We start from the raw sequence: 25,428 nt of genomic DNA, 5'->3' as shown, positions 1-25,428 counted from the left end.
AGGGTCCCCTTTGCGCTGAAACATAAAATCGAGGCCGAACTAGACCGTTTAGTCAGCCTTGGGGTCCTGGAACCAACAGACGGGGGAACCTGGGAAACTCCCATAGTCACACCAGTTAAACCAAATGGTGACGTGAGAATATGCGCAGACTATAAGGGGACTCTAAACCGCGCATTAAATCCCCATGCATACCCAGTGCCAGCTGTCAGGGACGTGCTGTCAGAAATTGGATCCGGCTCAATATTCGCCAAACTCGACCTAGCGCATGCCTTCCTCCAACTACCTGTCACCCAGGAGACAGCTGAGGCACAAACCATTGTCACACACCGAGGCGCTTTCAAGGTGAACCGCCTCCAATTCGGCATCTCAGTGGCTCCTGGCATCTTCCAGGAAGTCATGGAGAAAACATTAAAAGGAATCCCAGGTGTATGCCCCTATTTCGATGACATACTCATCGCAGGGGAATCAGAAAACAACTTAGCAGACAGGCTACAAGAAGTATTATTAAGATTTAGAAAGGCGGGGCTAAAACTTAAACGGGAAAAATGTTCTATAGGCGTCCCATCTGCAGATTTCTTAGGTTACAAAATTGACTCACAGGGAATCCACCCCACGAACTCAAAAGTCCTTGCTATCAAAGCCGCCCCTACCCCAAAGAATAAAACTGAGCTCCAAGCCTTCCTTGGACTTTTAAATTTTTACCATGCCTTCCTGCCAGGGAAAGCAACGATCGCAGAACCCCTCCACAGGCTGCTTGACAAAGGGGCAGCCTGGCAGTGGACAACAGCCCATGAAAACAGTTTTAGAACACTCAAACAAATGCTTTCCAGCAATGCCACTATTTCCCACTACCAAGAAAACAAACCCCTCTGCCTAGCCTGCGACGCATCCCCATACGGGATTGGAGCAGTTTTAAGCCATTTAGACAGCAACGGCACCCAAGCCCCAGTGGCATATTATTCCAGAACTCTTTCCAAAACGGAAAGAAATTATGCCCAGATAGATAAGGAAGCCCTGGCAATTGTGGCAGGAATAAAAAAATTTCACGATTACCTTTATGGCCGCCCCTTTGTGATCTACACCGATCACAAGCCTCTGTTAGGACTATTCACCTGGGACCGTCAAACCCCCCAAATCTTGTCGCCCAGGATGTTGCGCTGGACAACATTCCTCGCAGCATATTCCTACCAGCTAATATACAAGCCAGGACACCAAATGTGTCACGCTGACGGCCTCAGCAGGTTGCCACTACCCCACACAGAACCAGACCCAGCCCCAGCAGGTAACATCCTAGCTATTCAAGAACTCCAAGAATGCCCACTGACAGCGAATGATATCGCTGCTGCAACTTCCCAAGACAAAACACTCAGCAGAGTGTTAGCATGGGTACACACCGGCTGGCAAACCTCCTCTCCGGGCACAGAATTTCAACCGTATTTCTCTAGGCAAAATGAGTTAACGTCACACTTGGGATGTTTGCTATGGGGGTGCAGGGTAATCGTACCACTTAAACACAGACCAAAAGTATTGCACACTTTACATGAGGGCCACCCTGGCATCGTAAAAACAAAAGCCCTGGCCCGCAGCTACGTCTGGTGGCCAGGAATAGACCAAGACATAGAAAAATACATCGCAGGCTGCTATTTGTGCCAAGAATCTCGCCCACTCCAACCCAGAGCCCCAATTCACAAATGGGAACTCACAAAAAACCCCTGGTCCCGCATCCACATTGATTATGCCGGACCTTTCCAAGGGCAGGTTTTCCTCATAGTCGTAGACAGTTATTCCAAGTGGCTGGAGGTTCTCCCGGTTCACAGCACAACCTCTGCCGCAACCATCCAAGCCCTCAGGGGAATCTTCGCCACACACGGTCTCCCCGACGTAATTATATCAGACAACGGCCCTCAATTCGCTTCTCATGACTTTCAGATCTTCACGAGGAGCAATTGTATTAGGCACTCGACATCGGCTCCCTTCCACCCATCGTCCAACGGCCTTGCGGAGGTTATGGTGAGGACCACCAAGGACGCCCTCAAAAGAATCATCACGGGGAACTGGCACCGTCGCTTGGCACAATTTCTCTTAGCCCACCATTCTACCCCCTGCACCTCCACCGGCAAAAGCCCAGCCGAACTACGATGGGGCCGCCGCCTGGTAACAAGGCTCGACAGACTCCACCCCGACAGACCGGCAGCCGAAATGACACCAAACACCCAGCCAAAAGCATTCGCCAAAGGACAAAGTGTCTGGTCCCGAGATTATGGGGGAAGGGATAAGTGGGTTCAGGGGATTATCCTGGACCAAACTGGACCATTATCATACACAGTGGACACTGGGGCAGGACTCACACAACGCAGACACACAGATCAGCTCCGACCGAGGTCACTCCCCAATCCCCCTCTGCAACCAACTCTAGGCGAGCCTTCACCAAACGACACCCCCGGACCTGATGGACTCTTCCTCCCCCAGGACCCACAGCCACCGACCGAGCCCCACCCAGAAGCAACTCCTCCGGCCACGCAACCCGAAGGAAGCACCCTTTGTCCCCGACGGTCCAGCCGAGCCAGAAGACCTCCCGCATACCTCGCAGACTTTGAATGGAAGGGAAACCCTCCATCTGTCAAAAAATCTGTTAACCATACTGTGTTAAAACGTTCAAATGTTAATAGGCATAACATACCTGTTCTAGGGGGGGGGAAAGGGGGTGAATCATATTCGGAAACCAGAAGTTTCCGAGCAGCGAGAAAAAGCCGGGCCGGCAGACATTTGACAGTTGACAGCTGTCAAATGGCCGCCCGAAGCTACGACGCATGCGCACCGCCCGGCCGGCCGCCATTCCCGTTGACAGCTGTCAAAAGAGCGGCCGGGGGCCATCGCGCACGCGCCAGATTTGACAGTTCCCGGAACTGTCAAATCCGCAGTCTACAACTCGGTCCTCCGAACTGAGCTAAGCGCTCAGCTGAGAGGAATTCCCCGACAGCCGCCGAGCTGTCAAAGTACCGAGCGTTGATTGGCCGTCCTCCGGACGGCGGGGAAATACAGTTACCCGATTGGTTAAATCGTTTGACAGTTCTCTATATAAACCCGGAGTGTTTGACAGTCAGCTGCCGGGAGCTGAACCGAATAAACTTTTTGAACCTTGCCTACGGTCTCGCGCCTGTCTTTGTGAAGACAATTCAAGACTGGACAGCCATTTGCCTGAAATGGTATAGGGTTTCCTGCCTGAGCAGGGGGTTGGACTAGATGACCTCCAAGGTCCCTTCCAACTTTATATTATTATTATTATTATTATTATTATTATTATTATTATTATTATTATTATTATTATTTTCCATCCATTGCTTCTTGTCCTGCTTTCAGGTGCTTTGGAGAATAGCTTGACTCCCTCTTCTTTGTGGCAGCCCCTGAGATATTGGAACACTGCTATCATGTCACCCCTCACCCTTCTCTTCGTTAAACTACACATACCCAATTCCAGCAACCATTTCCTATATGTTTTAGCCTTCAGTCCCCCAATCATCTTTGTTGCTCTTCTCTGTATTCTTTCTAGAGTCTCGACATCTTTTTTACATCGTGGTGACCAAAACTGGATGCAGTATTCCAGGTGTGGCCTTACCAAGGCATTGTAAAGTAGTATTAGTACTTCACGCGATCTTGATTCTATCCTTCTGTTAATGCAGCCTAACACTATTATGTCTTCAATTGTTTAAACTGTATAAGGGATGTTGTAAATCACCTAGTTTTTTGAAGTGGCATGGTTATAAATAAATTTCTAAAGTTCAGGGACTGCAGAATGTTTTGTTTTAATGAAGGTTTAAGTCAATAGTGAATCTTTTCAAGTGTGATTGTGTCACCAAAATACTCTAAAGCAGCGGTGTCAAACTGCCGGCCTGCAGGCTGGATGCATCACAGTGAAACCGCGCCCACCAAATTGCCAGCAATGGCAAAAAAAGTTGTGATATTTCACGAAATGTCATGTGACATTGCGAGTTTGACACCCCTTCTCTAAAGCAAAGCATAAAATCATCCAGGAAGTTAAATTAATCAATTAATAAAAAGGAGGAACATCAGAGGGCCCAGGATGCAGCCCTGTAACACTCAACTTGGTAGTGCTCTCCAAACTGATACAGAGCCATTGATGAGTACACTGTTGTTTTAGATGATGAAAAGGTTTTTGATATGGTTCATATTGAATTCGTGAATTGCATTTTAAGAAGATATTGGTTTCCCAAAGGCACTTTTCAAAAAGCAAATGAACTTTCTTGGTTTTTTCCTTGAAAATGTTTTGCTTCTCATCCAAGAAGCTTCTTCAATACTGAACCTTTTTGGATGAGAACTGAAGCTTCATGGATGAGAAGTGAAGCGTTTTCAAGGAAAAAACCAAGGAAGTCCAGATGACGTTTGAAAACCAACTTTTGGACAACCATGACCTGGATGACTGAGAATTTCCACAAAATATAGGTTTCTACCATCTTTTTAAGCTGGATTTCAATTTGGTTATCACAAAACTATATGTCTTTCAACCTAAAAGTTATATGGTACTTGTCAAGAATGCTATTATCTCCTTCAATTTTCAATTTGTTTTTTTAACCATTAGCTTCATCTTTTAGAATACCAAAATTTTAAGAATGTGGTGGTATTTAATACTGAATGTAAATTGTTCTTATATATCTATGGAGATTCAGTCATCCAGGTCATGGTTGTCCCAAAGGTGCTTTTTCAGGAGGCAACTGGACTTCCTTGTTTTTTCTTTGAAGATGTTTCACTTCTCATCCAAGAAGCTTCTTCAGGTCTGTCTTGATGGTGGGGAATGGAAGGATTTATATGCCTTGCAAACAGCTGGTCATTTACATTCTTTTAGAGAGTTGCTGAGGCCACTTGGAGGTTTATCTGTGTCCTCAAAGTCACCTGAGTGGTGCAAATAGGTGTGGAGCCTTCTTGGACTGGAGATAGATGATGCTGTATCCCTCCCTCTCTATTGAGAGAGGGCTGTTCAATTTTGACATTGATGGCATGTTTGACCCATCTTTCAAACCAGTGGTTCTCTTTGTCCAAAATGTAGACTTTGCTGTCTTCAAGAGTGGCCTTTGTCTTTTAAATGCAGATGGACTGCTGAATCTTGTCCTGATGGGTTTGTCTTCCTGTGTCTTGTATGCTGATGACATGACTATCCTTGAATGTAATGTCATTACTACAGCTTATTGACGTTTCATAATATGATTTATATTCTTACTATTCCACTAACTAGAATAAGTCTAAATGGTTGCCTTTGGGATCCACTGTATCTCTAGACTACTAAAAGGGATTATGATTGCTAATACTGCATGGATAGATTCAGGTTTATGTTATTCTTGAAGTAAATCACAATATGTTAAATATATCTAAATATATACAGGCAATTTCAGTAGACATAAAGGGATTGTTAAAACATCCACTAAATCTCTAGGGCAAGATTAATATATATTTTAAGAAGGATTCCTGTGTTAATCCCTATTAAATATTCTATATGGATAGATAAATTAATGAGGATTTTTTTCAGTGGCAAAGTCCCTCAAATATCTTTGGCTAAACTGAGAGAGACTTTTTTAATGATGATTTAGCCTACCAAATTTCAGTTGTATAACTGGGCTTTTATTTTAACATGTAAGTTTTTTTCTAGGACAAGACTTTATATGAGAATTCCTTTTAAGAGTTTAAGTAAATAATACTTATCTTAGTAGGTTTTGCAGTCCAGAAACATTAGAAAAGAATTTTCATCTCCAGTTTTTAATATGAAGGCAATTATGTTTTAATCCCAACTCACATGCTAAACCAATATGAACAAGCCATATTTGAAAATAGTGGAAAATATGTACTGGGTTGAAATGTTTTAGTAAAATAAGGGATGAATACTTTAAACAAGCTAATTGGTTTTTGTAAAGACTTTGAGAGATTGCTATTTAAAATGATTTAACTATAACATTCACTTAGCTGTGTGATAACTCAACAGGTACTAAACAGTTTGGCCTGAATGTTTTAGCAGAGCATTGAATTGAAACAAATCCAGTTTTATAAGAAATTTTTTTAAAAAAATTAAAGTTAGAATTAGTTATATAACTAAATTTTAGAATGTAGAATTGGAAGATCTGGTTTTGGAGATCAATGAGTCAAAGGGTTAAAGTTATAAAATAGCAATACAATAGCAGATTTATATACTGCTTCACAGTGCTTTACAGCCCTCTCTAAGCCAGGGGTGTCAAACTCAATTTCATTGAGGGCCGCATCAGCATTGTGGTTGCCCTCAGGGGGCCGGGTGGGTATGGCCTGGGTGGGCGTGGCCTACTGGGTGGGCGTGGCTAGAGTGCATATGGCCTACTTGGTGGGCATGGCCAGCTCTACATCGTTCGCATCAAGGGTGCCTATGGGGGCCTGGGCAGGAGTGGGACAGATCTGAGGGTCTCTGGCAGAAGGAGGGTCTCTGGGCCGGGGCCAAGGCAGTGGGGGCCGTTCCCTCACTGTTTCCAGGATGGCTTCGCGAGCCACATGAAACCACTTTGCAGGCCGGATCCGGCCCCCGGGCCTTGTGTTTGACATGTCTGCTGTAAGCGGTTTACAGAGTCAGCATATTGCCCCCAACAATCTGGGACTCATTTTACTGACCTCAGAAGGATGGAAGGGTGAGTCAACCTTGAGCCAGTGAGAATCGAACTGCCAAACTGCTGGGAGCCAGCTATCAGTAGAAGTAGCTGCAGTACTGCATTCTAACCGCTGTGCTACCTCGGCTCATCTAAATATTCTCCTTATGATTTAAATATGAAAATAATTCATCAGAAAATATTCATGTTTATTTTTAAAAGACTGCACTTTAGATTTATTTTTGTGCTGGTGCTATAAGAAACGTGAAAACTCTTTAACTCATATAGCATGGTCTTATCCAGCTACATCTATAGTTCCCCAAAGTTTATGCCTTAAATAATAACACTAGTATCACTGGTGGCCAACACCTGACCCATCACAAGACCCTCATTTGACACACCTGACCCATCACCTCACCCATCACAAGACCCTCATTTGACACACCTGACCCATTACCTGACCCTGACCTGATGGGACCCTCAGCTGACGTGACTTCACAAGACCTACTGACCACCTGAAGCCCTTATAAACAGAATAATACTGACATCCCCTAAACTCCACTGAAAATGTAACCTAGCCTGGTAACAAAACACTTGGAAACCAACCCACAAGTTGAAAGAATGAACCCCCACCTCTCAAATAACAAAGCTAGTCTTAAAAGGTGCTACCAAACTCCTGGATTATGGAAGCCAGAGTATATAAAAATCAACCTCTCCATCTCATAGATAATAGGATGCAAAATAACAAGAAAATTTTGGTTTCTTTTTTGGAAAGATTTTTTAATTTCATACCTCTACTTTTAACCTGCTAGTTATGGACATATTAACACACAGTTCATTTTTTGAATTATCTTTTAGTCCTTAATTCATATTTTTACTGCTTGTTGCTAAGAAACATGCATAAGACTATGATAAATGAATATATTATAGACACATCTCAGACACTTCCTATTTCCCATATGTACTATTTTATTTCATTTTTTACTTCCTATATTTTTTTAATGTTGTTTAAAGATATTTTGACCAATATGCTAATAATTAATATAAATGCCACCACTAAATATAAAACTATTTGATAGTATAAAAAAAGAAGCTGAAGTGCTCTTTGAGTATTTATATTCAAGTACCGTATTTTTCGGACCATAAGACACACCTGACCATAAGACGCACCCAGTTTTTACAGCAGGAAAACAAGAAAAAAATATTCTGAACCAAATAGTATCAGTATACTAAAACAAGGCTTTTCAACCTTTTCATCCATTGTACCACTTTTAGGACAAGGCAATGTCCGAGTACCACCAGTCACCCAGCAAGGTGTCAAAAACTTGACACCCCCCCAAAAAAGGAAAAAAAATGATAAAGTACAGGTAGTCCTCGACTTACAACGATTTACTTAGTGACTGTTCAAAGTTACGATGGCACTGAAAAAAGCGACTTATTTATTTTATTTTTATTTTATTCGATTTATATACCGCCCTTTCCCGAAGAACTCAGGGCGGTTTACAGGGTAATTAAAACAAGGAATACAAAAGTTAAAAGCAATTTTAAAAAATTACATCAATCCCTGAAAAAATAAAAACTCCAATTAAAATTAAATTAAAATTCTCAGCCTGGGCCAGAGAGCTCGAAGAGCCAGGTCTTCAGGTCCCGGCGAAATGAACTGAGTTCGGGGGCAGTCCTAAGCTCCAGGGGGCAGGCGCACCGACTGAGAAGGCCTTCCCCCTGGGTGTTATCCGCCAGCAATCTTATGACCATTTTTCACACTTATGACCATTGCAGCATCCCCAGGGTCGTGTGATTTACATTCGGATGCTTGGCAATCGATTCATATTTATGATGGTCACATTGTTCCAGGGTCATGTGATCGCCTTTTGCAACCTTCTGACAAGCAGTTAGTGGGGAAACCAGATTCACTTAACAATCATGTTACTAATTTAATTTCTCTCTCCTTCTCTTTCTCTCCCCCTCCCTCTTTCTTTCTCTCTTCCTTTCTCTCCCTCTCCTTCTTTCTCTATTTTTCTCTTTCCCTCTATTTCTCCCTTTCTCTCCCTCTATTTCCCTCCCTTTCTTTCTCCTTCTCTCTCTCCCTCTTTCTCTCCCTCTCTATTTTTCTCTTTCCCTCTATTTCTCCCTCTCTCTCCCTTTCTTTCTCTCCCTCTTTCTCTCTCCCTCTATTTCTCTCCCTTTCTCCTTCTCTCTCCCTCTTTCTCTCCCTCCCTATCTTTCTGTCTCTCTCTCTATTTCTCTCTCCCTCCCTCTCCCATTGTCCCTTCCTTCCTTCCTTCCTTCCTTCCTTCCTTCCTTCCTTCCTTCCTTCCTTCTCTCCCTCTTTGTCCTTCCCTCTCTGTGTTAGAGCAGTACCCACGGAGGCGGCCCTGCAGCCCGGCTTTCTCTTGCAGAAAGCAAGCTGAAACGGAGTGAGGGAGACTGCCAGGAACGCGATCTCGCGCGGTTTCAGTTTCCCTTGCTACAAGAGAAAGCAGGCTGAAACAGAGCGAGGGAGATTGCAGCAGTGCGAGATCGCGTTCCTGGCAATCTCCCTCACTCCGTTTCAGCCTGCTTTCTCTTGTAGCAAGGGAAGCTGAAACCAAGCGAGGGAGATTGCAGGAGTGCGAGATCGGCGTTTCTCAGCACATGCCGATTTGTGCTCCTGGCAATCTCCCTTGCTTTCCACTTGCGGAGGTTGGGGCTAGCCATACGGATCACCTTCGGACCATAAGATGCACCCTCGTTTTCCCCCTCACTTTTGGGAGGAAAAAGTGCGTCTTATGGTCCGAAAAATACGGTATTTTCACAAATAAGTGTTTTATTAACTGGACAAAAGCTTGGCTTGCAGTGCAACTCAGCCATCACATACTTTTGACAACTGATTGTTTAGCTTGACATTTAAGGCGTTGTCCAAAATGTTTGTTCTTGTATATACTCCATACTTGCTGTATAATGTAGCTCTTCTGGATTATACCCTTTTGAGGTAACTGCTGAGCATCTGTAATACCATCTCCCTGATTTTAGCAATTGCTTCCCTCAGAAAAGTCCTTTGGAAATAAATACACACTCTGCAACTTCACTGATCAAACTGGTTTAAAGAAGACAGAACTTGTCCATTAAATTGGCCAGTCCAAATATTCATTTGTTCATGAATTCTCATCCTTATAAACTAGTGAGCTAATGAAACTACCTGCGGTCTTTGTTTTTCAAACTATAACAACAACAAAACACACCTACATAGATTAATATCAAAAGCAATTTCTCGCACACCTCAGCTTAATGCTGACCTTGACTTCACACCTTTACTTTTAACATTAACATTTACTAATAAAACATTTCTTCTCTATTCTCCAAGTATAAATTTTGGAATGAAAATAGCACCATTCCCACACAATAAACCAGGGGTGTCAAACTGCCAGCCTGTGGGCCGGTTTCATCATACCGAAGCCGCGCCAACCCCATTGCCGGCAATGCAAAAAGAGCCGCGATACATCGCAACATGTCACATGGCATAGTGAGTTTGACACCTGTGCAATAAACAAATACCAATATGTTTGGCGTACTCCACTGATGAAACATTAGTAAAAATACAATGAAAAAAGAAAAATAAGGATAGAAAAGTCAAAAGCCAAGATTGCTAACTGTAAGGAGTAGCCAACCAAAACATGGCAATGGAGACAAATTATGAAATTATACAAATTTCTAGGACTCTAGAAAACTCTATAATGATGGGAAAGGAGGAAGAAAAGAAGTCGATCAGCAGACGGATTACTCCGTTGCAGCTGTGATATGTGAATAATTGGAAGACCTTAAGAACAATTATTAGGTACAGAGTCATAAAGAAAGTTTATCTATTATGGTCAGAGTCAACACTGATTTGGTGGCACAATCAATCAATCAATCCATTCAAAATATACAGGCAGTCCCTGACCATGTTTTATCAATCTCAAATTCTTTGCAGTTATGTGTAACAGTGCCTTCTTGTTGGAACAAAATAGGACAAATGGGAGTTGAATGGTTCTGATTTTTATTTGTTATTCTTTACATTTTGTCCTTTTCAATGAACTCGAACTTTAAAATGCTCTTTTATTTTGAATAAAAGATAAACCCTAGGCAACTTGTAATAGGAAGGCTTTTTTCTAGACTATTAGGCCACAATCGTTCTGATACAGAGGAGGACATGCAATGCAGTACCACTGCCTACTGAAAAACTAAGATGCATTTCAGTCATATACACCAAAGGACAAAAGATTCAATACCTAATTTTGGTGTATGGGGGGGCGAAGCTTATCTGCTTTTGACTGTTTATACAGAAGACAGCAGATCTACTTTTGACTCAAAAATTTGGAAACATAAAGGAACACCAAAATAAAGTTTTAAAATAACTAAAAGGAAATTCAATTAATGTAAATGGTAGATGACTAAAATCATATTTAATATTTTTACAAGATTCCAAACATTCTAATGGTGTGAATAAATAACACACATTGCAGTTTGCACTGAATGCACAGTGCACATTGCAATAACAAAATTAAACAAAATCAATAAACGGTTTGAAAATTGACTGGATATATTTAATTCCCCCCCCCTTATATTTGTTTCCAGAAAAAAAGCAGAAGAAACATCCCTGTTTCCCAGCTTCATGTCTGATATACTTCCTTACAGAAATAGGGAAAGAGGAAGTCTTTTTCCCTGGAATTCTAAAAATTAATGTGAGCTACCATTCTGCAGCAACAAATAATTCTTTTCATAGTAAGGAATGAGAATATCTTATTTATTTGGGACACAGATGAACTTTGGCCTAGTAAAATACATTTCAATTCTACAGAATAAGCACAAAATGTAAGAATTATGAAATACTTTAAAACTCACATTAAATTAATAAGGGATAAATTAGCACATAGGTAAAATATGTAAGCCATTAGAGATTATTTTGCAAAGATTAAGCTATGTGAATATTGCTTAAGAAAGAAAATCATCGAAAAGCTACTGCAGAAATCACCAAACTGGAATGAATTGCACTGTATACCATGTTTCCATGGCAACTAGCCATAGGAAGATTAATGTTTCATATTCACTCTGCAGTATATGTCTAAATAAACATTTCATAGACAGCACAAGATCTTGGTTGAGGGTATCCCCACAAAATCTAATTATTTTCATATTTTTATATAATTTGAGATAATTTTGAACAGGAACAGATGAAGACAATGTGCCTCCATTGTGTGATCCTATTCATCTAAGCATGTCAACTTAAAATGAGAAACAAAATAGCTTCTGTTCAAATATTATCTTGCATATCCTGATCAAAAATCCCCACAAAAGCAGCAATAGCTAACAAATCTGCATTTGCTTCATGGAATACGCAGCAGACGTAGGAATTGCTATGTGGTGAGGCTTAGGCCCTTACAAAGTACCCAAGAACATAGTTTTTGAAGAAGAGAAGTTCATTAATAAGGGGTCCTTGGTGCTCTCCGAGCTTGGTTGTTTTCTTGCAGATACTTCATTACCCAAACTAAATAACATCATCACTGCAAGCTCATTATCCATCATGAATGCCAAGACAAAAGTTTACTTTAATGAATTAAAAAATACACACACACACACACAAACACACAAATGTATAAACACACATGTGTATGCATGTGTGTGTGCATGTGTGTATGCATGCATGCATGTATGTATATGTATATAATAGTCCTAAAAATATGAGTCTCTGTTATGTACATATTTAAAACCAGAAAAAAACTGAGCTTTCGTCAGCGCCTGCTGACATCATCAGAGTATAAACTAGGATTGGGAAGCATGTTCTTATAGTCTCTGTGAGGCCAGTAGTTTGGCTAATGAGCGTGTAACAGAAGCGGAATAGACCTGTTACACGCTCATTAGCCAAACTACTGGCCTCACAGAGACTATAAGAATGTGCTTCCCAATATACATACATACATACAAACATACACACACACACACACACATATATATACATACACATATGCACACATACATATACACACATACATATACACACATACATATATACATACATGTGCATGTGTGTGTGTGTGTGTGTGGTGTGTATGTATACACACACACAGAGAATATTATTACAGAATCTAGTTGTTTTGCTTCAGATACTGTGAAGCTTCCTCCCAGAAGGTAACAAAGGAAACCGGTCATGGAGAGGAAGCATAGCATCCCAGACAATACTGTAGACCAGGGGTGGCGAACCTATGGCACACATGCCACAGGCGGCATGGAGAGCTGTTCTTGTGGGCATGCACGCCATATCTAATTTTTATGTATTGCCCTGTTCACCGCCTTGAGTCTCTTGAGAGAAGGGCGGTATATAAATTAAATTAATAAATAAATAAATAATAAATAAATAAATTGCCAGGCTCCTCCCCCTCCCCGCACATGCGCAGTCCAGGAACAGCTGCAAGAGCTGGGCGGGGTCAGGGAACCTATAAAAGGAGCAGTTTGGGCAGGAGACCAGTGGGGGGTTTACAATCATTTTAACAACCAGTTCTCTGCCTTGCTTTCCCTCTGTCTTGGTTGGGCTGGGCTGCTCAGGGGGTCAACTGGGGAGGGGGCAAGAGGGTGGGGGTCATCAGGTCCCAGCTGGGGGAAGGCGAGGGGGTCTGTGGGGGGGAGAGCTGGGACACCTCCGCAGAGGAAAGCCGCCCCCCTGCCGGCCGAGCATCTCATCCACACTGCATCATGTAGGATTGCATAGAAAAGGCACCAGGCAGGGGGCTGGGGGGGATCGGCAGGGGGGAATCAGAGCCACCATCTCCCTTCCACAGTGCAGCCCCATCGGCGTGGGCAGAGACAGCCCTGGGACAGCCAGAAAGGAGCCCTCACCTGGTGCGGGCCCTGTCTACACGGTGGTTCTGACGGGGGCTATGGCTGTTGCTCCTCCTCCTGCTCTGGGCCTGTTGACCGGCCAACCACACAGGGAAGCAGGAGGTGGTTGTGGTGATGCCTGCATCGCCTGGCCGCAGATCTGGAAGTGAAGCTATGCCGCCATTCTCATGCTGGGGGGGCAGCAGCGGGGGAAGGTGACTGTGGAACACGCCCTCTCCTCCCCGCTGCCACCCCACATTGTCCCACATGCATGGCTCGGAGGCACACATGGGACAATGTATGGCAGCAGCGGCAAAGGGTGGCCGCATGCCAGATCCTGCCTTCCCCCACTACCGCCCCCACCAGCGCGAGGATGGTCGGCAAAGCTTCGCTTCTGGATCTGCTCCCTGACGCTATCAGTTCCTGCACACAAAGGCCAGTGAGCAGCATGCTGGCTGTCCGGCATAATGGCGGACTGGACACAAAGCCCCATCAGCACGGGCAAAAAGGGCTCCAAGACAGCCGGAAGAAAGCCCTTGCCCGGCCTGGGAGCATCCACTCGACGGATATGATGGGGATGGCTTCTGCTGTTCTGACTGGTCAACCATGCAGGGAAGCAGGAGAAGGTGGAGGGGAAGCCAGGGGTCTGGAACCGCCTCATCTACTCGCCCACCCGGCACCCGGCAATGAATAAATGGGGTTTGGGTTGCAGTTTGGGCACTCGGTCTCTAAAAGGTTCGCCACCACTGCTGTAGACCCTGGGTTTTAAGAAAGATTTTCTTAAACTCAATTTTTCCTTTTGAGTAACCAGCTATACGTAATCATAATCATAATAGTAAAGTTGGAAGGGACCTTGGAGGTTGTCTAATCCAACCCCCTGCTCAGTCTCTTCTTAAAAACTTCCAGTGTTGGAGCATTCATAGCTTCTGGAGGCAGGTTGTTCCACTGATTAATTGTTCTGTCAGGAAGTTTCTCCTTAGTTCTAGGTTGCTTCTCTCTTTGGTTAGTTTCCATCCGTTGCTTCTTGTCCTGCCTTCTGGTGGTTTGGAGAATAGTTTGCCTCCCTCTTCTTTGTGGCCGCCCCTGAGATATTGGAACACTGCTATCATGTCACCCCTCGTCCTTCTCTTCATTAAACTAGACATACCCAATTCCAGCAGCCGTTCCTTATATGTTTTAGCCTCCAGTCCCCTAATCATCTTTGTTGCTTTTCTCTGTATTCTTTCTAGAGTCTCAACGTCTTTTTTACATCATGGTGACCAGAACTGGATGCAGTATTCCAAGTGTGGCCTTACCAAGGCATTGTAAAGTGGTATTAATACTTCACGTGATCTTGATTCTATCCCTGTTAATACAGCCTAGCACTGTGTTGGTTTTTTTGGCAGCTGCAGCACACTGCTGGCTCATATTTAAGTGATTGTCCACTAGGACTCTGAGATCCCTCTCATAGTTACTACTATTGAGCAAGGTACCCCCTATACTATACCTGTACATTTAGTTTTTCTTGCCTAAATGTAGAACCTTACTTTTTTCACTATTGAATTTCATTTTGTTAGATAGCGCCCAGTGTTCAAGTCTGTCCAGATCCTCCTGTATCTTAAGCTTGTCTTCTGGAGTGTTGGCTATTCCTGCCAGCTTGGTGTCATCTGCAAATTTGATGAGTTCCCCATTTATCCCTTCATCCAAATTGTTGATGAAGATGTTGAAGAGCACTGGGCTCAGAACAGAGCCGTGGGGCACCCCACTACACACTTCCCTCCATGTAGATGCGGTTCCATTGAGGACCACACGCTGTTTACAGCCGATCAGCCAGCTACAAATCCATCTGGTGGTGATGCTGTCTAACCCACATTTTTCTATCTTATCAAGTAGTAGTTTGTGATCTACTTTATCAAATGTCTTACTGAAGTCCAAGTAAATTATTGATATACACATAAGCATAATGCTCAGTTTTCCTATTTTGTCAATTTAATATTGCCATCTTCCAGCTGAAATCAATCGTAGAGATTCCCCCATTGCCCCAATAAGTATCTACAGGAAACATACTCATATATTTGTGTGTATCTGTCTGTCACCCAGACACACATGCAAGAGAGCTCTCCGAAAAAAGGAAAGATCAGGGAAATAATAATGTTAATTTAAATATGTTAATTTTTTGTAAAATATTGGCAGACAATATTTAATTTAATTGCCTATCATATGTAAAAATTATTCACTGCTCAGCATATTCATATACACACACGCACACAATACACACAGTACACATACAAACATTTATATATACATACATACACACTATTTTTTATTAAAAGAAGAAAGTAAAGAAAAGAATGTAATGAGTTGTTATAAAAAGGAAGCTGAATTTGGAAAAAAGAAAAAGAGATGAACTGAAGGATGAAATAGCTGAACACATAAAACTATGGATGCTTACTCCACACAAATTCCTATTGAGTGTAATGGTTTCTTTTTCCAAGTAAGTACACATACCTTGCTGCTATATTTAGGATGGAATTGCTTAGGCTAGCTCATTCGATGTGATAACAGTGGAAGAAATCTTTGATGTATAGGAGAAAGAGCTCTTCCTAGTATGCAATACATATAATTTTGTTGAGCTGTAAAGGACAGTGGTTCTCAACCTGTGGTCTGTGGACCCCTGGGAGGCCGTGATGTTTTCACAGGGGGGGTGTCTGCAAAGGTCTGAATAAATGTTATGGTTTAAATCTTGAGTTAAGTCTTGATGGTCCATGGCCATGGTCGATGGCCACAAAAGGTATTTAAAGGAGATCCATGGTGAAGAAAAGGTTGAGAATCACTATTTAGAAGACGCATAGGCATATCTGCCATTGAGCAGAAGAGGGGCAGAAGCCAGTGCTATTGTATCTACCTGAGAACAAGGAAACAAATGAGCAGAATGTTTTTCTTAGAAAACATTTCATTTCTCATCCAAGAAGCTTCTTCAATTCTGACTGGATGGTGAGGAATGGAATTCCGTCCATTCCCCACCATCCAGTCAGAGCTGAAGAAGCTTCTTGGATGAGAAGCGAAATGTCTTCAAAGAACAATAAGAAAGTCCAGTTGCCTCATGAAAAAGGTGAGCACAAGATGTTGTGATTACTGTAAATGCATCCCTGTTGCCAAACACCCAAATCATGACGACATGACCGCAGAGACACTGCAAGAGCCACAAGCTTGAAGACCAGCCTTTTTAGTGCCACAGTGACTTTGAATGATCACTGAATGAGCAGTCAGTAATAAGAACATACGCTGGATCATGGATCATGGAGAAAGCTAGGGAGTTCCAGAAAAACATCTACTTCTGCTTCATTGACTATGCTAAAGCCTTTGATTGTGTGGATCATAACAAGTTCTTAAAGAGATGGGAGTACCAGACCATCTTATTGGTCTCTTGAGAAACCTATATGCGGGTCAAGAAGCAACAGTGAGAACTGGACACGGAACCACTGATTGGTTCAAAATTGGGAAAGGAGTCCGGCAAGGCTGTATACTGTCGCCCTGCCTATTTAACTTATATGCAGAGCACATCATGAGAAAGGCAGGGCTAGATGAATCAAAAGTTGGAATTAAGATTGCCGGAAGAAATATCAACAACCTAAGATACGCAGATGATACCACTCTAATGGCAGAAAGTGAAGAAGAACTAAAGAGCCTCTTGTTGCAGGTGAAGAAGGAGAGTGCAAAACTTGGGTTGAAACTTAACATTAAGAAAACCAAGATCATGGCATCTCGCCCTCTCAATTCCTGGCAAATAGATGGGGAAGAAATGGAGGTAGTGACAGATTTTATTTTCCTGGGCTCCAAGATCACTGCAGATGGGGACTGTAGCCAAGAAATTAAAAGACGCTTGCTCCTGGGGAGGAAAGCCATGGCAAATCTAGACAGCACACTAAAAAGCAGAGACATCACCCTGTCAACAAAAGTGCGTATAGTCAAGGCTATGGTCTTTCCAGTTGCAATGTATGGTAGTGAAAGTTGGACCATAAGAAAGGCTGAGCGCCAAAGAATTGAGGCCTTTGAACTGTGGTGCTGGAGAAGACTCCTGCGAGTCCCTTGGACTGCAAGGCGATCAAACCGGTCAGTCCTAGAGGAGATCAATCCTGACTGCTCTTTAGAAGGCCAGATCCTGAAGCTAAAACTCAAGTACTTTGGCCACCTAATGAGAAGGAAGGACTCCCTGGAGAAGAGCCTAATGCTGGGGAAGATCGAGGGCAATAGAAGAAGGGGACGACAGAGAATGAGGTGGCTGGATGGAGTCACTGAAGCAGTAGGCGTGAGCTTAAATGGACTCCAGAAGATGGTAGAGGACAGGAAGGCCTGGAGGGATGTTGTCCATAGGGTCGCGATGGGTCGGACACGACTTCGCAGCTAACAACAACAATAAGAACTACCTGTAAATACCTTGGAGAGATACAACTTATTGCAGCCTATTTCTTATCCACTAGAAAATTTTATGGCTATGGTAGGAACTATCCTTATTTCTTGGACCAGAGGTGAGGAAAGCGCATCACAACTTCTTGGAAATATACACAAATTAATTTCCATTTAGACAAAATAGCAGTCAAGGTATGATCCATCAAGTGAATTCCATGAATTCAAATAGCTCAAAAGCCATGAACACAGATCAAAGGTACATTTGAATTCATAATGCTATTTGTAATAAACTGATTATATGGATACAAATGTGAATAAGAGTGTATATTGAAACCTGCAGGAACTGTGGATTTTGCTAGAACAATGCAAAATTTCCATGCTTGTAAGACCCGCCTCAGTTATTCCTCACAGAAGAAATAATACATGAACAGATCACTAGATCACTAGAATCTTTTGTTTGCAAAGTCATTATGACTATTTGAGACCAGCAAGCAGGTACTGAAACACCAAAGTATGTTATGAACTCTGTCAGTTAAAGAAAGTTAGAGTTTGGTATTTGTGTACCATTCCAATGCTGTGGTTTTTGCTTTATTTTGTAGTGACAGTTTTGATATATGTTTAGAAACTAAATAGAATAGAATAGAATAGAATAGAATAGAATAGAATAGAATAGAATAGAATAGAATAGAATAGAATAGAATAGAATAGAATAGAATAGAATAGAATAGAATAACAGAGTTGGAAGGGACCTTGGAGGTCTCCTAGTCCAACCCCCTGCTTAGGCAGGAACCCCTATACCATTTCAGACAAATGGTTGTCCAATCTCTTCTTTAAAACTTCCAGTGTTGGAGCATTCACAACTTCTGGAGGCAAGTTGTTCCACTTATTAATTGCTGTCACTGTCAGGAAACTTCTCCTTAGTTCTAGGTTGCTTCCCTCCTTGATTAGTTTCTATCCATTGCTTCTTCACCTACCCTCAGGTGTTTTGGAGAATAGCTTGACTCCCTCTTCTTTGTGGCAACCCCTGAGATATTGGAACACTCCTATTGTGTCACCCCTCATTCTTCTTTTCATGAAACCTGACATACCGAATTCCAGCAACTATACCTTATATGTTTTAGCCTCCAGTCCCCTGGTCATCTTTGTTGCTCTTCTCTGCACTCTTTCTAGAGTCTCAACATCTTTTTAACATCATAGTGACCAATACTGGATGCAGTATTCCTAGTGCAGCCTTACCAAGGCATTATAAAGTGGTATTAACACTTCACATGATCTTGATTCTATCCCTCTGTTAATGCAGCCTACAACTATGTTTTTTTTAGCAACTACAGCCCACTGCTGTCTCATATTTAAATGACTGTCCACTAGGACTCCAAGATCCCTCTCACTACTATTGAGCAGGTACTATCTGGACCCAGATTGTTGGGGGCAATTAAGCTGACCTTTTGTAAGGTCATAGGTCACTCACAAGGGGAAGAAGAAAAGTTATTATTGTTCTTGTTCTTGTTGGGGGGGAAGGGAATGTTATATATTGAATGTTAATTGATAAACTGACAGCTCAGCTGGACATCAGCTGTGTAACACCCGGCAACAACAGGTGGTGTCGTAACTCCCGTCCTATTGGTCAGGCCATTCTGGCGGGACCCTTTAAGGATGTGGATTGGACACCGGCTTGCCGGCAACAGTATTTAATGGAGCTGAGCTGTGGAGACTCTGTCTGTTCCATCCACAATAAAGCTGAGCTCAAACCTCGATGTCCTGTCATCTGTTCCTGACCGGTCTACCCACGATACTTAACATACTTAAAAATACTTAAAGTATTTTTTAAGTATTAAAAAAAACTTAATTGTTGGGGGCAATTAAGCTGACTTTGTAATAATGCCGCTTGGGGTGTGTGTGAAAGCCCTAATAAGCAGGCATATACATAGAATGAAGGCTACTGCTAAGCTTGTAAGCCACCCTGAGTCTTCGGAGAAAGGCGGGATATAAATGGAATTAAAATAAAATAAAATAAATAATACTATACTGTGCATCTGGTTTTTCTGGCCTAAATGTAGAACCTTACTTTTTTCACCACTGAATTTCATTCATTCATTTCATGTTCAAGTCTATCAAGCTCCTCCTGTATCTTAAGCCTATCTTCTAGAGTGTTGGCTATTCCTGCCAGCTTGGTGTCATCTGCAAATCTGATGAGTTCCCCATCTATCCTCTCATCCAAATCATTGAAGATGTTGAAGAGTATTGGGCCTAAAACAGACCCTTGGGGTACCACACTGCATACTTTCCTCCATGTAGTTGGTCAGCCCGCTACAAATCCATCTGGTGGTGATGCTCTCTAACCCACATTTTTTATCTTATCTAGTAGTAGTTTGTGGTCTACTTTATCAAATGCCTTACTGAAGTCCAAGTAAATTATATCCACAGCATTCCTCTGGTCCACTAATTTTGTCACTTTGTCAAAGTATGCAATAAGATTTGTCTGGAATGATCTGCTTTTGACAAACCCATGTTGGCTTTTGGTAATGACTTTGTTTGCCCCTAGGTGTTCACTGATTTGTTGCTTATCTTCTCTAGAATGTTCCCAGGTATTGAGGTCGGGCTGATAGGTCTGTAGTTTTCTTAATCTTTTCCTTTTTTGAAGTACTCTTTTCCACTACTCTGGTAGTTCCCCAGTGCTCCAAGATCTTTGAAAAATATAGTTCAGTGGTTCTGAAATCACATCTGCCAGTTCCTTCAGAACCTTGGGGTGTAATCCATCTGGTCCTAGTCATTTGAACTCGTCTACGGTGGTCAGGTGCCCACTTACCATTTTCTTGCCTATTTTAACTTGTGTTTCTAATCTGTTTTTATGGTACTGTTTTTGATAGGTTGGACTGTTTTTTCCCTTTATGTAAAGACAGATGCAAAAAATGAGTTAAGTAGTTCTGCTTTCTCCCTGTTGTTTGTCACATTCTTGCCACTTTTTCCCACTAGTGGACCTATCATTTCCTTAACTTTTTTCTTGTTGTTTACATGCTGACATTTTTTTTGTTATTTTTTACTTTTGTCTCAAGCCTTAGTTCATTTTGAGCCTTAGCTTTCCTCACTTCATCTTTGCAGGATTGGGCTATTTGCTGATATTCTGCCTTAGTTTTGTGCCCCTCTTTCCATTTTTTATACTTGTCCTTTTTGTTTTTCAATTTATCAGAGTTCTTTATGCAACCATGCTGGTTTCTTTTGAGAGCAATTATTTTTCTTCTTTATTGATATTGTGCTAGACTGGGTTTTTATAATCTCACTTTTCAAAATATCCTAAGCTTCTTTAGTTGTTTTCTCCTTGAGGATTCTCATCCTCAAGAGGTAGACTAAAAGAAATCTGAAGTGAATTTACATTTTTATAATTATTAAATATATTTGATGATCTATGGAAAATAAAAGATTCACTTCTCACAAGATGTATTATTACCTATATACGTTGTTGTTGTTAATATCACTGTTAATATGAAAAAATTAAGAATTTATTTTAAAAAGCAGCATCATACCAAAGAAAAAAATCTAAGTACTGCATTGTGAAATAATTTACATTTATTTCACTGATTCTCTTTAAAAAGCTATTTAGCACCACCAAATGGCTTAGAAGATATATTGTCAATTTAAGTCCATTTTGCTGTTCCACATGCACTGTTAAGATTAATGTACATATCATAACTTATGTTTACCTATACACATCATCTAGAACCCCGCTGTTCTTGAATGAAATTAAACAAATAATTGTTTCCAGAAAGTTGCTTAAAGAAACGCTGTGATTTAACAAAACATGCTACAGATTACATAAAACTGAAATAGAGAATTTCAAATAGTAAGGCTGTAGAAAGGCCACTGAATAATTTTATAATTGAACCATTAGCTTCTAAGTAGCCAACTCTGCCATGTGTGTGTCTGGCGAACTGCCCAACTCATTTGAATTCTGAAGAATGAATTTAAAAAAAGGAATTCCTCCCTTCTCGCTCCTCCTATACAATACAAGAAAAACAGATGCCTAACTCCAGCCATAACTTTTTTGTGTTTTTAAATGAGGGTGGAATAAAATCTGCAAAAAGATTATCTATCAGGAGAGAGGAAGTATATGAAATGTTGTCGAAAGGATTGTATGGATTTTGAAGTTACTGCAGCAACAGCTTGTCAGACATCTTCTGCAGCATTCTCAAAGTCCCCTACCCATCCATTACCCTTTTCCAAATAACTTGACTGCCCTTCTTGCACCCACCATCTTCTTGATCTCTTTGGAAACTATCTGTAATAGGGTAATAGAGAAAATAAGGAAGGAGGGCAAAGTACAAGCAAGTATAACTAATTAGTGCATGCTGGGGAAGACAGCAGGGACAGAATACAGAGAGCTGACTATTTTGTAAGGTACTGTACAATGCCTGCAATAGACCAGACCAAACCATGCACTTTTTCAGAGCATCTCAAATAATTCAATTCATCCTACCTGAATGCTTCAACAATGATCCTTTCTGGTAACTTTGGCGCAACAATATTGAAAGCTTTTTTGAAATCTTCAAAAGATAAAAATCCTTTACCTTGTTGAAAAATAAAACAGAAAAGGGGATACAGCTTGAAAGATGCTTATACTTAGACGTACATTCACAAACCAAGACTGAAAACTTAAAACTGTTGATCCACAGAAATGAAGAGCTTCACAATGTTTTGGAAAAGATAATGTAAGCTTGTGCCTTTTAATGAAACGTGTTAATCAAGAAAAGGTGCTCTCACAGTCCTTCTGATTTTACATTTTAATTGGATAATATTATTTCTAACCTTGGTAAACTCTGAAGCATCTGGTTCATTAACTAAAGGCAAATGTAGAGTTCAAAAAAATCAGACTGGGGAGAATTATGTCCAATTTGTCCACAAGATAGTACAAGTAGTCCTTGCTTAAAGGTGGCAATTGTAGCTAAGCACTGGGGTTGTAAAGTCATGCCAACATAACAGCAGTTGTAGTAGTCTCAGTAGCTATTGTTAGGCAAATCCTGTGCGATCACTGCATCACCACTTGCGACCTCTTACCAATTTCTTCATTGACTTTACATGTCAGAAGGCAGTGAAGGTTGCAAATGATGATCTTGTGACTGTGGTATGCAGTGATGTTATAATTGCAAACCACTTACCCAGTGCCCAAATCAGAATCAGGTAACCAAGGGGCTGTTGTGACTGCTGCAAATATGAGGACCTGTCATAAATCGCCCTTGTTCCCTGCATTGTAACTCCGAATGGATTACCTGTTAAGTGCTTCAAATCCCACCCAAACAAGTCCAGAATTAAATTTGCCTTAAATAATTTCCCTGTAATGATATTGATGACAGGAAGAGAAAGATTTTTATGCTGCCCCAAGCTGGCCAGAAAAAAGGATATACGGTAATTAAAACATAATAACAAAACATTTTATCAATAAAATATTCAAATAAAGTTATTTCACACTATGGGAAAACTTACATTGTCTGTCAAAAGACATGAATATCTGTCTTATTTCACTATGGTAAAAGTGTGCAACTTTCTTTGTAATCATAAGATTTACAAATTCTTCAAGTGATAATCCTAAAAAAGATAGGATTAGTCATGTATCAATAGAAGTAAATAATTATTCTTCCAACAGATAAAATTCAAGCATGATAGTACAGTCTATGTAATCTTCTACATGAGTTTTTTTTTAATTTTATTTATTTATTCAATTTATTTGCTGCCTATCTTGCAGTTCAGGAGACTCTGAAGTTCATTGTAATATAGATAGATGATAGATAGATAGATAGATAGATAGAGATAGATAAATAAACTTAAGCACTACTACATTGACCATGTGTACCTTTTTCAAAATAAGTGTAATATTTGCTAGAGAATACCATTTATCAGACACCTATGTATAATAGTAATGCAAACTAACTTTATTACAAAATATGCAACTATATAATGAATATTAATTTAAGCTAAAGTGTTCTTATAAAAATTAATAGACTACTCATGACCACATTGTAGCAAGGTTTGTGATCAAATCAAAATTAGTAATTACAATTAACCATAAAGAAGAAAAATGATTCCTTTTTCTGATGATAAGAACATATGACTCCAAGTTGTTACTACAAGTTCTCACTTCCCTTCTAGATAACTTAAGTGCCCTCTGGTATATGTTAGAATAAAGATGGGAGACAAAAATCCTGTAATAATCTGAAAGTGAAAGTTAGTAGGAAGATTTAATTTAAAAATAAAATAAAAATTAGCTTTAACTGAATAAAACGTGGGTTAGTGGACATTTTAATAAAAATCAGTATAAAAATAAGAAATCACAAATATATTTTGCAGCACAAGAAATATGAACTGAATTGTTATCCATCTATCCATCTTAAAATCCTGAACCAAACCCATTTGTTTTGTTTCCATATGATATTATTTTGGCCAATTAGAACCATCACATATGATTATTGTTTCACTGAACTGTAAGCAATGTTACTCCCATAATTAATTTATAAAAATGTCATATTTACAAATAGGTTTAGGGTTTCTAGGATTTACAATATTAATGTGGACATTCACTTCTATCTTCCCAGTGCGCTCAGGACACTGGGAAATAATCTTGAGCAGATCTGGGAAATATAGTGGGAGCATAAAGAAAAGAATTCCTGTTGCTTAACCATATTAGGTTTGGCTCATATTCTGAAGCAATAATTGCACTACGCATATGCAATTCCCCATCTTCCATATTTTTAATATAAACTATCACAACTAAAAATAATTAAAATGAATACTTGCAAGTTGATGTCCAAAATGTCTGTAATATTTAACAAAAGAACTACATCAACTTTTCAAACCCTGTAGTTTTTGATTAAGCTCTTATCATCAGTGCATAATAATAGATTTTCATGCTTATATAATACCAAATGGATTTTGTTTCATAGAGGCCATAGCTGAATCCACTTCCATCTAAAATAGAAAAAAGTATTATGAACAAAAGATCCTTTAAATGCTCACATATAAACTAATTCTTCAGAATTATTAGGATAAATACGTAATTATCTAATTAATTTTTTATTCCACTTTATTTTTTATTTACTTCATCCTGTGCAATCTAAACATTAAGAGCGAGATCAGTCAATGTTTATAAACCTTAACATCTCACAGATTCTAATTGAAAAGTCAAACCCATAAATTTATAAAACCAAAATTAATAAAATTTGAAAGTACTTAATTGGGTAGTAACACTAGTAACAATGTCTCCAGTAATATATGCTAAAAATAGATTAAGAGAATCATTTTTTCAAATATCAAAATTAAAATTGCTTTTCTCAAGACGTACTCTGGTAACTTTACAATTAAAATGAAAAGTTTAAGACTTTTCCAGGCTCAATGCACCCACTGAAATGAAGTGAACCTAAGATAGGTATGACCAAATAAATGCCAATTCAACATATTAAATCAAGTTCTTTTAATTGCATTTGTTAAATGTGGGTTTAAAAATCGGTGTTAATATTTGGCTTAGCATAATATGCTAAAACAGTGATTCTCAACCTTTTCTTCATCACAGATCCCCTTTAAATATCTTTTCAGCATGGCCACAGACCAC

General features: G+C 40.5%; 1 protein-coding gene across 5 annotated transcripts in view; it reads right to left on the bottom strand.

Moving 5' to 3' along the window:
- Nucleotides 1-25,428, bottom strand: part of EFCAB11 (EF-hand calcium binding domain 11) — a 54,183-nt gene that overhangs the window by 20,180 nt on the left and 8,575 nt on the right. For 4 of the 5 annotated variants that reach the window (XM_083350221.1, XM_083350223.1, XM_083350220.1 and 1 more), the window contains 3 exons: nt 24,743-24,788; nt 23,310-23,411; nt 22,306-22,396 (listed from right to left, as the gene is read on the bottom strand). In XM_083350221.1, the coding sequence (XP_083206347.1) occupies nt 22,306-22,396; nt 23,310-23,411; nt 24,743-24,788 (239 nt within the window). Of the gene's footprint in view, nt 1-6,657; nt 6,779-22,305; nt 22,397-23,309; nt 23,412-24,742; nt 24,789-25,428 lie in introns of those variants that run through there. The other variant, XM_083350222.1, reaches the window with a different exon arrangement.

Source organism: Vipera ursinii (genome assembly GCF_947247035.1).
Source record: "Vipera ursinii genome assembly, chromosome: 1".
Taxonomy (NCBI): Eukaryota; Metazoa; Chordata; class Lepidosauria; order Squamata; family Viperidae; genus Vipera; species Vipera ursinii.
This window is presented reverse-complemented; position numbering and strand designations above follow the sequence as displayed.